Source organism: Pezoporus occidentalis, unplaced genomic scaffold, assembly GCF_034315485.1.
Source record: "Pezoporus occidentalis ecotype Australia unplaced genomic scaffold, CSIRO_AGI_Poc_V1 ctg21, whole genome shotgun sequence".
NCBI lineage: Eukaryota > Metazoa > Chordata > Aves > Psittaciformes > Psittacidae > Pezoporus > Pezoporus occidentalis.
This window is the reverse complement of record NW_026913964.1, coordinates 1552911-1568838: the sequence shown is the minus strand read 5'-3', so window position 1 is coordinate 1568838 and position 15928 is coordinate 1552911. Positions and strand designations below refer to the sequence as shown.

General features: G+C 48.5%; 1 protein-coding gene and 1 long non-coding RNA gene across 4 annotated transcripts; one reads left to right on the top strand and one right to left on the bottom strand.

Annotated features, from left to right (window-relative positions):
• Positions 1 to 496: 496 nt before the first annotated feature.
• RNH1 (ribonuclease/angiogenin inhibitor 1) lies at positions 497 to 14519 on the bottom strand. 3 transcript variants are annotated; one of them, XM_062619149.1, is made up of 10 exons: positions 14387 to 14519; positions 10781 to 10886; positions 9316 to 9486; positions 7420 to 7590; positions 6578 to 6748; positions 5591 to 5761; positions 4366 to 4536; positions 3289 to 3459; positions 1702 to 1872; positions 497 to 1289 (listed from the first exon to the last, which is right to left on the bottom strand). In XM_062619149.1, the coding sequence occupies exons 2-10, from the start codon at positions 10864 to 10866 to the stop codon at positions 1202 to 1204; spliced, it is 1371 nt and encodes a 456-aa protein (XP_062475133.1). In that variant the 5' UTR covers positions 10867 to 10886; positions 14387 to 14519; the 3' UTR covers positions 497 to 1201. The 3 variants fall into 3 exon arrangements, with proteins under 3 accessions (XP_062475133.1, XP_062475135.1, XP_062475134.1); XM_062619151.1 differs by lacking the exon at positions 14387 to 14519 and adding an exon at positions 12575 to 12596; XM_062619150.1 differs by lacking the exon at positions 14387 to 14519 and adding an exon at positions 12489 to 12566.
• Positions 13033 to 14269, top strand: LOC134163918 (uncharacterized). The gene is made up of 2 exons (XR_009964911.1): positions 13033 to 13426; positions 13767 to 14269. It is a non-coding gene; the product is annotated as an uncharacterized LOC134163918 (long non-coding RNA).
• Positions 14520 to 15928: the final 1409 nt, after the last annotated feature.

The following is a 15928-nucleotide window of genomic DNA, read 5'->3' as shown; positions in this document are numbered from 1 at the left end:
CACTTACAACCTCTACAGCATGACTGTGTGAGCATCTGAAGCCAAAGCCTGGGAACACCTTTAACGTGGGTGCCCAGGCAGGAGTTGCAAGTGAACAAAACACCAAGTGACTGCTCTAGGAAGAGAGATGATGTGGAACAGGATTTCTTTGGCATTCCTGCAAAGCCACCACAGGCCAATGCCAAGTTTGTCTCTTACGTTCTTAAAGCCAAGTTAATTCTTTTGTATTTCAGGTGTGCAACAGCTGCATTTTCCCTTGGAACAAGGTTTATTAAAACTCTGACTGGGTAAGAAAACCCAGTCAGTGTCCCCTGGCACCAGCCTTCTAGGCTTGCTGTCCCCTGAGGTCTTCACTAAGACCTTTTCCTGACATGCTTCCGCCAGGAGCTAATGTGTAAAACAAGTTATTAATAGCGGTATTGTAGTTCAGGAGGGATGGATTGGTCTTAAAGGAGGAATATCTTTATTTTCTCCTTACAAGCCAAAAAATGACACATTTAATTATTTGCGAACAGACTTTATTATGGTTCCTGTAGAACCACTCCTGCCTTGGCACACAAACCAAACCATTTAATCATTTTCCGTAGAAGCAGAAACTCATATTTTGTTTGTAGGAAAACTGCTTTTCAAGGGATACCAATTTAAAAAAATCATGCAGTTGAACAGCTGCTCATTTCCTCCTTCTCTGTTGTCTTGGCCAATACTAGAATATATCAGAGTTCCAAGAACTCTCATAGGGAAAGGCAGGGGAGAGCTCCATTTTAGATTAGGAAACACTTGGGTTTTGGAGAGCTTTCCCCAGCAACCTGGTAAAAGCACCAACCAGTAATAATACAATAGGTAGATCTCCTCCTGCCTTTGGAGAGGAGCTCTTTTTAAAGCCTGACTAATGCATTAGAAGGGATTATAAGATTAATGAGCTCCTAAAGGGTAGAGACCCACTTCTAGACGATGCCCCAGTAATTGTTTATTTCAAGGACAGTAATGCTGCAGTGAAAATGAACAACGTTTTCATAAGCCTTGGAGTTAGTACATCCAGAGATGCACAGAAGGTTTGTCAGCTCCCTGGACATCCACGCAGGGAATCCACAAGTATTTTGGTACAAGCAAATTCTCTATTAAATTAATTAGCTTTAGAAATAAAAAAGTTCAGGTTAAGACAAGGACGTTGCTTTGACGTTTCTCCTTAGGCAGTCACTACTCATGAAGTGATCTTCACCTCAGGCTTGGACTCCTCCAGCGCTCTCAGTTCATCATCCACTTCAGCACTCCACAAAATGTCGTACAAACTAACCCAAACAGAAAGGTAAGCTGGTTTAGTGAGCATCCTCCATTAAGGAAAGAGAAAGATGCACAAATGGCCAGTATAGGAAGATCGTGTAACAGAAAGGGCCCCATCTAGGTTTAAGAGACTGGTCCAACAGCTAGAAACACGCCTTACAGGACAGGACCATATTACTCCCTCCCCAGCATCACCTTCTCCTTGTTCTTGGGCCCTTTGGACCAAAGCAGATCAAAGCACTGTGGTCATGTCACTTGGAAGGGACAAGACAGGTTTTGCAACATGCAGATGGCACATGACCCTCTCCCTAGGCCACCAGTTGCCCTCAAGAGCAATTCCCAGAGAGCTGGTGCTTTCATCCCCTCCCTGAGGTCACCACCTGCTGGGGGAACACATGCAGGACCACAAACACCTCTCACATTAACTGCTGCACGTTGCAGCTGGGGTTCCTCAAGGCTTCGCAGATCTTCCTGATGCCTTCATCTTCCAGTGGGTTGTAGCTCAGGTCCAGCTCTGTAAGGCACTGCTTGGTAGCCATGACAGTGGCGAGGGCTGCACAGCAGGCTGATGTGGCATCGCAGTTACCCAGCCTGCAGAGAGAGGAGGAGGAGCTGCTGTGAGCAACGGCTCCAGACACCAGCCCACATCCAGGCAGCAAGCACAGATGCCCCTAGCATGGACCACAGATCCCTGTTAGACATCCTTGAGGCATCAGCAGGGGCTGGTCCATGGTTTTCCCACAGAGACAGCTGTCCTCATTGTGACTGCTGAACACCTAAAAGTCCTCCCTAAAGCTCAAAGGCATGTGGCTTCAGTTGGAGAAGGAACCTTAAGAAGATATTCCCAGCTTCTGTTTAGCCTGGAGATGAGAAGGCTGTGGGGAGATCTTGTAACAGTCCTCCAGTACCTAAAGGGGACCTATAAGAAATCTGGAGAGGGACTTTCTACAAGGACATGTAGTGACAGGACAAGAGGGAATGGTTTTAAACTGCCAGAGGGTAGATTTAGATGAGATATTAGAAGTTTTCCACTATGAGGGTGGTGAGACACTGGCACAGGTTGCCCAGAGAAGCTGTGGCTGCCCCATCCCTGGCAGTGTTCAAGGCCAGGCTGGACAGGGCTTTGAACAACCTGGTCTAGTGGAAGTTGTCCCTGCCCATAGCAGGGGTTGGAACTGCATGAGCTTTAAGGTCCTTTCCAACTCAAACAATTCTGTAATTACATGATTCTGTGAACTCCAACATCATGCATAATCTTCTCTTTGGTTTCAACTGATCATAAAGTGCCTCTGATGTTTATTACTTGAAACTTTCAACCATTTCTCTAAAAAGGGCAACTGAGGCCTCTCACCTGAGAAACGAGTAGCTTTAACTGGTCATCAAACACATCTTTTTGGGCAGAGATCAAGTGTTACTGATGTCTCTTGCTCAACTCACTCACTGTGAGTTCCAGGCATTGCAGCACAGCTCCAGCTTCTGTCAAATTATGTGGAGGGCATGAGCATGGTGCCCTGAGCACCATGCAGGCCACAGCCACACCATTCCAGAGCTTGGTGCCCACCTGGGAAGGGAACAGGCAGACGGAGAAGGCAAGTCCCACCACAGGACTGGACAGGATCCTTCTGCTCCTACTGGTGAGGCTGGACCAGCACTTATGCTGGCACCCACAGAGACTATGGAAAGCAAGAGGCAGCTGGTGAATTCAGGCAGGCTTTGCACTGTGTCTGGCAGGCATGAGAATTAACGTGCCAGACCTGGACCAGCAGCTCTTCCAACTCAGTGTCACACCTGAGAGAGGTCCTGTGGGTGAGTTCAGATAAGGGCACAGGAAGCTCTATGGTGAGCAGTTCACAGAACAAAGCAAGATCCACCCTTTGCTTTAGATCCTGAGGGTACAGGAAAAAAAAATACTATGCTACCACCTATTGCTATCTTCCTCTCTCTACATGCTGTTCTTGGAAGGGTAACACAGCAAGAGAGAAGACGACTTCTGAGGGTGCACCTTACCATAGGGACTGGATGTTGCAGTTGGGGTGCAGCAGCCCTTCACAAATGAGTTCAACACCTGCATCTCTCAACTTGTTCTCACCGATGTGCAGTACTTTCAAGTGCTTGTTCACACTGAGAGTAGAGCTGACAGCCTTGCAGCAAGCAGTCGTGAGCCCACACTCCCTAACCCTGCAAGGCAAAAGTGACATGAGATCTACATAGGAGATCTAGAGAGTATCAGGCATCATTCACTTCACATTTGCTTCATAGGAGCCCAGACAGTGGGACCAGAGGAACCAGAGCCTTCCTACAATCACCACTCTCAATCCACCATCAGCTCAATCCTTTCTAAACAGGGCCTCACCCACTCTATATTTGGGATGTCTGTCTTGGAGCATGCATCAAGGGAAGGCACCTGCCCATAAAGCACAGGAATGACATGTGCTGCTCTCACAGTTGCTCTCAGCTCCACTGTGCACTCCTGAGGCACCATATCAACTCCCAGCCCACCAGGGCAGGAGAAGAACCCAGCTGGGCCAGGAGCTGAAACTGCAGTTTAAGAATGTTCAAGTGCTGCTTGTTCAAGTTCTAGGTGAAAGAACAATTTTCCTCTCCTGGCCAGGAGAAACCACGCCATCCCAGCATAAAAGGCAATGCTGTCAGCAGAGAGGATGCTGAGAACGCTTTACGTCTTTAAAACCTTCTTTTGGCTCATCAATGAAACAGCTTGAATGCAGTGGAGGACCTGAGATATCTGATCAAGCACTCAATTTGGTATTACATGAGGCCTTTCAAACTTCAAAAGTCTCTTAGTTGCCATTTGTTGCAGTGTAAAACATATAAGCCAGAAGCTCCACAAGTGATGCTTGGTCTCCTGTTGTTTACAACAGGATGAGTATGGGGCAGATCTTCCCCACAGATGAATTTAGAAATACAAATCCTTTCAGCTCTTTAAGTCTAAATCCTTTAGGTAACAACTGGCATAAGCTGTGTGTGGAGCCCATTGCAACTGAGGATCTATCTGCTGCCATTACTTCACCTGCATCTTTCTTGTCTCCAAAGGCAGAGGGTATGTGAAACTTGACAGCAGCTCACCATAGCTCCTGGAGTTTAGATCTGGGATCCTTGAGTGCCTGGCACAGCATTTCCATCCCTGAGTCTCTCAGGTTGTTGTCTATCAGACTGATCTCTGTGAGGCTCTCTTTTGTACTGATGAGTCTGGAGAGATCGTTACAGCTAGCACTTGTGAGATCACAGTCCCATAACCTACAGGGAAGAACAAAGTATTATTTCTCCCCAAAAGACTGACTTAAGAATAGAAAACAGAGTCCTATTTTAGCATTCTGAATGTCTTGTTACATCATGTCATTTTCTTTTATCCTTTACAAAACCCATTCCTGCTTCATACCACACAGCTTTCTCCTTACATTCTATCCATTGCACCAAAAGCTCACAATAAAGAAACAGGGTCATGCAATTCTAGTAGAAAGATAGCTCGACAGGAAGCCAAGACAATGCTATCACCAATTTCAATTCACCCTCTCCCCAGTTTGTTCCAAGCAATTCCAGCGCAGCTCTTCTCTCACACGGTGTCATCCACCCAGTTTTGAGAACTAATTTGCAGTAGAGACATTCTTGTTTCACTAGGGAGTGTAATAGGGAAACGTTCTGAACAGGAGCAAACCAGCTGCACCAGGTAGATCGCTCAGAGGCTGCAACAGGGATTTCAGGAGCCTCTGCCTACCCTTATGTCCTGGGTTCAGCAGTAGCAGTCATTTTTCTCCTCCTTGGTAGCTGGTGCAGTGCAGTGTTTTGACTTCCAGCTCGGGAACAGAGCTGATAACAATGATGTTTTGGTTTGGCCAAGGACTTTGTGAGCCTCATGCTCTGCCAGGGAGGAGGGGAAGCCAGGAGGAAGCAGAGACAGGACACCTGACCCAAACTGACCAAAGAGGTATTCCATACCACAGCACGTCATGCCCAGGAGGTAACTGGGAGTGAGCCGGAAGGGCTGGGAGACTGCAGGGTTGGAGGAGGTATGGGTCGGTGCTTGGTTGGGCTGAGGGGGGCGAGTTATCGGTCGGCTGGTGCTGAGGTGTTGTATTCTCTTCCCTTGTTATTTCCTTTATCATTATTATCATTGGTGGTAGCAGTAGTGATTTGTGTTATACCTTAGTTACTAAACTGTTCTTATCTCAACCCGTGGGAGTTGCATTCTTTTTGACTCTCCTTTCCGTCCCTCTGGGAGCAGGGGGAGGGAAAGAAGTGGGGGGGGTGAGTGAACGAGTTACCTGACTGGGTTTAAACCACGACACCTTACCATAGCTTCTGGATTCTGCAGTTAGGATGCATCAGTCCTTGGCACAGCAGAGCCAGACCGGAGTCCCCGATCTTGTTATCCCCCACAGAGAGATCTATCAGTGACGACTTGCTACTGAGAACAGTGCTGATCTCCCGACAGCTATTGCTGGTTATGCCACAGTTCTCCAGGCTGCAGGAAAAGAGCACAGTTGGAGTTGCTGCTCCAGACACGCAGTGTTAGATACAGCCCAACACCTCCAGTTCAGAATGAGGAGGGTCTATGGGCTGGTTCCTTGCTGGACACTGCTAGACCCTGCAAGACTCAGATACAGGTATCCTAGGTGGGGTCTGAGTGAGGCAACACACCGCTCCTGCACTCCACAAGTCTGCAGGGCACTTTGACTCACCCCTTCACATCTGTTAATGCAAGGATCAGTTATACCAGACTGTCCCTTTGTATTCATTGTCCTTTTTAAGATGAACTTTTGGCTGTACCACACAGTGAGTACCTGGCTCCCAACCTCTGCTGAAGCAGAGGGACAAGATAAAATGAATCATGCTTCTCCCCTAAACCCCCTCAGGGGCTTTAACCCAGACATGAGGCCAGTGTATTGAAGCAAAAAGGGGATCTAAATATATATACTCAGAGGCTCGTAATTCAGGGGTAAGAACTGGAGCCTCTGAGGATGATTGCTCCTCTGCTCTTAGATACTGGCTAACAGTTACCCCCCCATCATTGCAGGTTTAACCTGGGGTACATGCTCACACTGTGCCAATAGATGTAAGAGTAAGCTCAGAATCCTGTGCTATGAAAAAATAAGGACAAAAAAATCCCCAAAATGAAAGCCCCAGGCATTTGCTTGCAGTTTCCAACTACAGAAATCTGAGTCAGCAAAAAAAACTGCCCTGAATTTCAAGCATTCCCGACAATAATCTTTCTTGTCTTGGGGGTGGTATGACTAGCAGCAGGACTAGTTCCAGCTACAGGCAGCCAGCTTTTCCTTACTGTAGTAACTCTAGGTTGCAGCTTGCCTCCACCAGTCCTTGGCACAGCTGCTTTACTGCTGTATCTCCCAGCGTGTTGTTACTCAGGCTGAGCTCCTTCAGGGTGGGCTTGCTTTGCAGAGCAGCATTGAGAGCTTCCACAATATCAGCTGTGAGTTCACAATACTCCAGCCTGCGAGAAGAAAAGAAGTCCAGAGGTAAAACAACTGTCTTCACCACATCCTGCTATCCACAAAGCATCAGCTGTGCAAAGTGTGTGCTAGCCAGGGCAGAAAAGATGTCAGTATGAGCTGAGACCAGGCAACACATGGAAACAGAGGTAACTACAAGAGTTTTTAACAGCACATCCCTGTTCATTTCAGGAAGCATTAATTCCTAAACTAGATCCCAGGGACTCTAGCAAGGCTAAGTACCTACCCCATTTTTACACAAGTCGACTGTTACACCAATGCACAGGCTGCCTGGAACACACGACTGAGTTTTGCACTGCAACACATCACACAGCATCACCACCAAGCCTTCCCAGGAATAACTGGGGACTGTGAACAGGCCTGGATCCTGCTCAGACATATAAAAAGGACCATGTGCAGCAGAACCAGACCTTCCCTGGGTATCTGAGAGGTCTTGTATTAACAGCCACCACTGCCAGGAGTGCTAAACAAAGCCTATGGGAATAGACACCCACCTCTTACAAACCCACAAGACCTACCAGCATGAATAAACATTCCACAATTTCAGACAAAACAGGAAGAAATCCGTATCTGGCAACAAAACTCCTGCTTGTCTCCAGGGAAAGACAAGCATGATCTGTCTGATGATCAAAAACACCCAGTGACTACTTACTGCAGCTTCTGCAACTTACAGCTGGGGTTCATCATCCCTTGACACAGCACCTTAACTCCAGCAGTCCCCAGTTTGTTATCACCTACATGCAGCTCTGTCAGGGACGGCTGTGCACTGAGGACGGAGCAGAGTGTCTCACAGCTGGCACTGGTCAGATTGCAGTTTTGCAGCCTGAAGGAGAGAGGCAACCAGGGTGAGGGAAATGCACTCCTGGAATTACAGAGGCTCTTCTCAGAGAGGTGCATGTGCTGAGGTTTGATCTTGGGAAGGACTCCATGGCACTGACAGTGCCTAATGCTCTAGAAGGTGGCACGTCCAGGTTAGTACTGCTGGTTTACAGATGTGCCAAAAGATCTGATCAGCTATTATTATGCCTGTAGCTCCCATGCTTCCTTCAATGTAATTACTCTTATAGCATCTCTAGCAGAAGAAGGCTTCACCCTACATTAAGTAGCACTGCAACTGCTTTATAGAAGTGTTTTAATCATCATGAGGCTTATCCTGGAGACAGGGCAATGGCATCTTACAATTTCTTGCCACCTTTGGAAATATGATCCAGAGTAGCTAAAAATGAAAATCTTGCCCAACCTGGTTTAAATCTGGGTATCATTAGAATTTTAATGGTATACTACAAGAAGGATCTATGAAGCTGATCCTTCAACAGTCAGGCTGGGAGAAGTAACATAGGAACCACACTAGTATTGCTGTGAGCTATTTAGAGCTATTGGACAAGACTTCATGGCAATGCAGAGATTCTCTGCATGTAGTATTAAATTTGATTTGTGTTTGGTTGCTCTTTTATTCCTTAAGACGCCTTACCAGAACCCCCAGAATGGAACACTGTGTTTCTACGGAACTGAAACAGCCTAATCCAGGCTGTTACTTGAGCATTTGGAGAAGTCCAAAGCTAGGACAAACTCTCTAAAAAAATGACTTGTGTTAGTCTATACTCAATAGAGAGTATCATGGTTATTTCTTGAAGGCCCATCAGAAGGTTGCAGTTTGATTAGCTTCACAGTCAACTTCCCCTCTATTTGTCAGTGAGTCCTCATTGCCAGGGCACAGGGACTTTGAAGCAGGCATATCAGACCTAAAAGGCAAATTATTTTTACAGGGTGGTGCCATGAAGATCCTAGACCCACCTCAGGACCTAGGGGACTCCAGTACACTGCGAAAGAGTTATGGACAGAGAAGGCAGCATCTCTTTGTGGGTCACTGAGGAGCAGTGGCAGCAGCCACTGGCTCTGACTAAAGCTCCTGCACTGTGGTTGCTGGGGGAAGCCCACTATTGCTATAATGTGGTGCCGGTCCCTCTGCAAAACATGCTGTCTTGAACCAAGCTGTCCCTGCCCAACTGAGGAGACGAGGCTTGAGGCACAGCCAGTCTGGTAGAGAGCAGAGAGACTGACAGCTCTTGAAATGCCAAGGCTCATGAGAACATCCTTTTGCCTGGCTCCTAGAGAAAGGAGCAAGCAAACTGGACCAGATGCTAAACACTGTTTATAACTGGCAGAAAAGCCTCTGAAAATGCATTTTTGAAAATGTCAGGTATGTACTAATGGCAAAGTGGGCTCCTCTGTGGTCATCCTTTTATTTAAACTGGCCTAAACAGATGCCTCTTCTAAAACAAAGCCTCCAGAAAGCCTTCCCTTGGCTGGGAAAACCCCACCTGTCCTTCTCTTGGTGCTGGAAGACAAAGGAAGACATACTGATGGTCTGGAGTCTTACAGTATATGTATCACATAAAAACATCTGGGTATTTCCAGCCAGCTGACCTAGGCAACTGATGAGGTGCACTGGCACGGCTCCTACTACCATCACATACTAGTTTGCCTCATGACTTCACCTGCAGCAGACTGCAAGCATGTTGGAGCAAAACAATCAGTGGGGCTTTACCATAACTTCTGAAGGCTACAGCTTGGCATCAACAACCCTTTACACAGGTATTCAATGCCTTCATCTCCCAGCTCATTGTTGTTCAGCTTCAGCTCTGTGAGGGATGGATTTGTACTGATGATGGAGGAGAGATCTTCACAATTATTGCTGGAGAGATTGCAGTCATCCAACCTGAAAGAGGAGAGAAGGAGCACTTTAGTCCTCAAGGTTGCTCTGTTCTCCCTGGCTGGAGCACAGCCCATGAAAGCAAAGTGAGCAATTTACACCCCTGCAGTCCCTGGATGCCTCCATAAGTATGTGCATGGCCAGTCGGGCGATGCATGGCCCAAATCTAGATATGCTGTCTCTGAAGGGCTGCAGTACAGCAGAGACTGGACAGCAGATCCCCAGGCCACAAACCTCCGTGCTGTGTAGAAGAGGACACATGATGCAAGTCATTTTGCTTGGCAGGACTTCAGCTGGAGGATGCACCTTCATTTAAGCACGGATAGCAACAAACTACTTGGTGTCTGAAGCCTCTAACCAGAGGCCATCTTACAGGTTGTCAGACTAGTTCTGCCCTGACACCAGCCAAGCTGGGTCTTCAGCCAGCCCCAGAGGCACCCATCAGCAGTTTTGTCTCAGGCAGGTGAGCCACAACAGTCTGCACTGTCTCTCTCCAGCATGACTCTCAGTACACAAACTGCACTGGCTTCTCGCACTGGACTCCTAGTTGTTGCTAAACTGATGGGGGGGAGTTGAATTGGAAGTGGAGCCAAGGAAGGGACTGGGAGCACAGGAAAGCCAGGTAGGTGTGCAGGGAGGCAGAAAAGAGTTGGGACAAAAGGAAGGTGTCAAGCCCTAGGTACAGCCACAGCCAAGACTACCAAGAGTTGCCTGGTCACTTCTCCTTAGACAACACTATGAAAACTGAGGCTCTAACAGGATTCTCCTACCCTCCCTCTGGGAAGAAGACTGGGCTTCCTATATAGCATCATGTTCAACACCAGTTAACAATTCCTGCCAATACTTTAGAAGTCCAAGTGAAGAATTAAAAGCTGTAGCTTGTGCATGACTATTAAGTTAACAGTTACTTGACAGCATCTGACCTGCAGCCCTGAGAGTGTGCAAAGTAATGAGCACAGAGAGATGTCTCCCCTCTCTGGAGGGAAAGGGAGAAAGTGAAAGACAGAATTACAGGCGGTCATCAAAAGTTTAGATAACCACATTACCTGGCTGAGTTCTTCACATGCCTTAGAACAAGGGCAGCATTGCATAATACCAAAGGATGCTTATCTGCAGTTGAAAAACTTTGCAAGTGGATGGTTCCCCCCCTTCCCATTTAAATTAACTTTCTGGATAAAAATAGGAAGAAAAATTACTGGGCAATTTCCAAGTCACACTTCAGCAGTTCTGCAGCTGAAGAAAACAGGAGAGAAACACAATAGTCCTTACTTAGAAGAGATAATATGCAACTAGTTACTACCTGATGGTTTTGCAGGATTTCATTGTGGACAGAAGTTCAGCCCATCTAGATGGGCTCATCTCCTCACACTGGATGTCAAGCTCCATTTTAACAGCTGAGATAAGACCTGAAAATAAATCAAAAAAAAAAAAAAATTAAATCAAAACTTATTTTTCATTGTCTGAGAAGCATCAATCCTCTTCAACCCCCAGCTCTCGGCCACTGCATAAGAGGGCAGACTGTGTTTTTCCAACACCAGCCTGCTGCAAGCACTAGTAGGAGCCAGCAGCACTGGAGTGGTTTTGTCTGGGGCTCAGCAAGGCCCTCTCCTGAGAGGCAAAATGTACACGGATCCCAGAGAAATATGGCAACAGCTTATTATCTAAAGGCTTCTGGTGAGAGAATAAGACACTCCCCTTCCCTCTCCAAGGGAGCTTAACCAGAATGCACATTTTAGAGGTACTGGTGCTGTTTGCTCACTATTACACTACTGAGCCACACAGCCACTATTACCAGTGTGGCGTATCTGACTGGTTGCGGGACCTTGAGCTATACCTAAAATTAGGGTATTTCTGAGAGAACAAGGAAGATGAGCTGGAGAACTGCCTGGGCTTGGATTAAAACCCCTGGTGGCCACACATCTTTATGTGAGAGGTGGAACCGAGGCAGATGAGAGAAGCGCTCCTCCACGATCTGACAGCCAAACTTTGAAAAGTCACTCTGGTTGCGTAGGTACAGAGAAACTGACAAGCAGCACTTTTTTGTTTACTCTGAAGTTAAACTGCATTTCTGAACTGAGGTAAACACAGCGCTTTGCAGAGCAGCTCCAGATAGCTGAGCTCTAGGCTGAGTTGACAAGGGATAGCATTAAAGGCAGTGCTCCAGCGGGTGACAAAATGCAGTCTTGGTGTCTTGGCTGTGCTAACGTGACTCAGACTACGGGATATTTGTATATTTAAAGAAAAAAAAAAAAGTCTCCTGAGCTATCACATCAGAATGTGAACAGCAAAAAAAAAAAAAACCCACCAAGGCGTTACTGGCTGCATTTCATCACTCTCTTCCCCACCTCAGTCATCTCCTGCTACCATAAAATGAAGGCTATCCCAAACTAGGCTTTTCACAGACATAAGCTTGGTATCAGAGCACACACCATGTTTCATCCACAACAAATCCCACATCCATGTGGGGAGGTGAACTGCCACGAGAGCAGGGATGCACTGAGGCCATATTCCTAAAACACAAGAAGGAAACCAGGACACCGAGGCCAGTGTTAGCAGAGCTCGTGTATTCTTGGCCTCTCCTCTTTCAAACCCTCAGCGGAACGCTGCTGGACATCACGGACACATCCTCGGTGGGTTCACAACACAACCCCACGTGTAAAGAGGGTTGTTGTGTTTAAAATCAGCGCTGATCCAAACCCGTGTGAAGAAGTGAGAGAACAGCGCACAGTTACACTATTTAGCAAACGCCTCCCAGGGGATACAGGAGCTTGCTCTATTACCCCTGGTTTACCACCCTCAGACAAAACAAGAGTTTGGGGTTTTTCCCCCTCGCGAAGCCCTGCACCTTCCCGTAAGCCGAGGAACGGGTGACCCGCATCTCCGAGCACAGGCTCGGTCCTACCCAGGCGGGCACATCAGCCATCGCGGCTGTTCCGGGCCTCTTGCTGCAGGCAGAGAGCTGCCCTCCCTGCTCACTGCGCTTCTTCCCCCCCCCGTGTTTCTCGCACGGCAGCTACCACCGGAGCGGCCCCACGTAGGAGCTTCCACCTCCCTTCCCGCAGGCCCCTACTCCCACCCCTCCCGCAGCTCCTACCGCAGCTCTTCCTGCCCCGCACCGCGCAGCCGCCGACGCCCGCCCCGGTCCCGCCCCACGGGGCGCGGGCTGCAGCGCGGAGCCGAGCTGATCGGGGAGGCGGGGAGTACAGCAGTACAGCAGGCGTCCCGTTCTGCCCTCTTCCTCCTCTCCCCTTTCCCACTTTCTCTCCTTTTCCTTCCTCCTTTCCTTTTTTTTTTTCCTGCCTTCTTTGCCATTTCTGCTCCTTTCCCTTCTCTTTCTCCCTTCTTACCTTTACCTTTCTTCCCTTTTCCTTGTCGTCTTCTCGCTTCCCTCTCTCCTCTTTCCACCTATTTTTTCCCCTTTCCCCTCTTTTTTTTCTCCTTTTCCACATTCCCTCCTCATCTTTTTCCTCTATATACTCTTGCCTCTTTTTCCCGTTTTCCTCACTTCCTTCTCCCTTTTTTTGTTTTCACCTTCTCCATTATATTTTTTTGTGCTTTTCCCATTTCCTTCTTTTTCTTCTTTCTCCTTTTTCCGTTTTCTCCCTCCTCCCCTCCCTTTTTCTTTCCTCTTTTTCTTCCTTTCCTCCCCTTTATTCCTTCCTTCCCTCTTTCCTGTGCTTTCCTCTTTTCCATGTTTTGTCTCTCTTTCCTGCTCCCTTCGTTTTTTTTTCCACCCCTTCTGCCCTCCTTTTTCTCCCTTTCTCTCCTCTTTGCCTATTTATCCCCTCTTTTTAAACTTCTTCCCCACTTCCCTCTCTTTCTCTTCTATTTCCTCCCTTTCTGTTTCTCCTCTTCCCTTTTTCCCATCCACCCCTATCTCACACCACAGCAGGAGCACTGGGATATTCAGGAGAAAAAAAAAAAAACAGGAGAGGGGGAAATCCCTGTAAGTGAAGGGGTGCAAAAGGGATAGGAGGATCAAATGTTAAATGGGAAGGTGTCCCACCAGGGCTGGGAGGGCAGCCTTTGCTGGGATCCAGAGTGTAATGGGGATGCACGCAGGTCACCCAGGGGAGAGGCAACATGGGGGAAAGCCTTGGCCAGGGGAGACAGGACCTCCCTTGTACTTGTCCGGGGAGTTCAGAACCGGGAATAACAACAAAGTTGTCTCCCTGACTTCCAGCTTGCCAGATAGCAGCTTGGAGGGCCTGGGATGTTTCTCCCGTCCATCCCTCACCAGTCCTATCCGTGACTCATCTTCTTTCATATTCTGTCTCCCTCATTAGCGCAACACGCAGACGAGCACACGAGCTGCACCTCACAGGCAAAGGCCTCTCTCTCCTCTAAGCTGTCTGAAACAAAACCAGGAGCGCCATAGAGGACGGGCGCACCGGAGTTTTGCCGCTGCACTGACTTGCCCACCTCTGTCCCCCCGCCGTGCCGCGGCACCCCGGACACACACCAGCTAACCCGCACACCCGTCCCACATCCCAGCGCCTGGCTGGGGCTGGAAGGCGTTCCTCATCGGCCTGCTGGCTTCCTCCTCCGGCTGCCGGCTACTCCCTGTCTCCCTTTTGTTTCCCAGTACTTTTATCCCCAGTAATGGCTAGTTCAGACTTTCACAAGATGGAGCAGGTTTTGAAGAGAGAAAAAGGTTTTGAAATGCCGAGAGCTCGTACTGAGTTGCCTCCCTTCCTTCCCCCCAGAATCTTAGTGTCTCCCCCAGTTTCTCCTCCCTGTGAACACTCCACCCCCTGGCTCACACAACAGTTCCATTAAGCACAACCAGCAGAGCCCCACAAAGCAGCCTCTGCTGTGCACGGCTTTGAAATCGTTATGTGCTTCTCGGTAAGCAGAAAGGAAAGTTTAAGGAGTTTAAGAGCCCGGTTTTGCTGCCGATACGTACCTCGCTCTTCTCGGCGCTCTGCGGGGAGCGAGGAGGGCAGAGCTGACGCCTTCCTGCTGCCGTTACTATGCAACCTCTGCTGTTGTACACATGGTGCCTGCTAGAGGGAGAACAGTTTTGGGCTGTGATCTCTTTTTTCCTCCCAGGGCAGCATTTCTGGGGCTCACGGAGCTGCGCACCATACGCGGTTGTACCTGGCTTAGGGACAATGCAAATATTGCAGAAAACCTGGTGATGGTTAAAGGCAACTATAACTTTGTACCCCTGATCACATAGCCACTTGCCAGGGTTTAGCCCAGAGCAAGGGAGTAGTTGCCATTGAAGGATCTATCAAAAAATGAGGCCACCACAGTGTTGGATGTGGATGCTGCAGTTTGCATAGTTTCTCCATTCATCACACAAGCCGTGTCCTGCCTGGACAGGGAGTGATGCTGAGCAATTACTGCCTTCTGCCACCTCACCTGGGGGTTAATCCCCCTGCCCCCTGCAGGGGCTAGGGCATGGGCAGCATCTGCTCCTGCACAAGCTGGATGCTCACGTGGCCTGGAAGGGTTCCCAAGGCACAGTCTTGGTCATGCCTCCCTAAAACTGCCTCTTGGCAGCAAGCAGGGGCTCAAGTCCTGCACCTTCTTCTCCCAAACTCCCTATGGCTCTTCTTCTCCCCAAGGATTACCATGCATCCGTCAAGATGCGTCACACACTAATTGCAGGTCACAGTAACCCACTTTCTCCACCTATCCTCAACGATGGAAAGATTAATTCATGTTTCTATATGCTGCAAATGAGCTAGAGACAAAAGACCAGCTAAGATTTTTTCCTCTCACAACTGCTGACCGGCAGCTCCCCTGTACTCCATGGGGAGCACTGGAGGTTGTCACTCCTGTTGCTTTTATTACCCTTCCTTTGAAGGAGTTGGGAAAAGACTACCAGAAGAGCCCAAAGAGCTGAAACCCACCTTCTTTAGTGCCCAGAAGAGAGCTGAATGCCAGAGGGTGCACCTTTTCACTATTACCTCCCAGGAAACACAGGGTTGTCCACACAAAGGGGTGGCAACAACAGTGCTTGTGCCCCTTGGTCTGACCTGAAACCTGCTGAACCCCAACTATGAGCCTGCGGATGGCACAAGCCTGGTGCTTGCCAGGATGCTCCCTGTCAGGCAGTTAGGTGGAGTGCTGTGGCTGGTGAAGGATGTCTCTGCCCTTCTTGCTGTGGTGGTGAAAAACTAAGTTTACAAGCCAGGCAGCCATGCCAAGATGTCATCAGCTTCTACCTCCCTGTTGTCTCTTTGGCTGCCCTCACTGTGGGACAACAAAAAGCATCTCAGGAAAAGTCTATTGCCCTTCACCAGCAAGCAGTACCAGGCTGTCCTACTCACAGAGACTCACGCAGGTCCAGAGGAAACTATGCAGAGTGGGGCTGAGAAAGGCAACAGCAAACACAGGTGAGAAATAATGTGCATGTCTTTCCACAGAAACAGTGAAAGACTCCTGGCATTGAAGGTATGTCCATTTGTGCATTTGCACAGACTCAGGTCTGACTCCC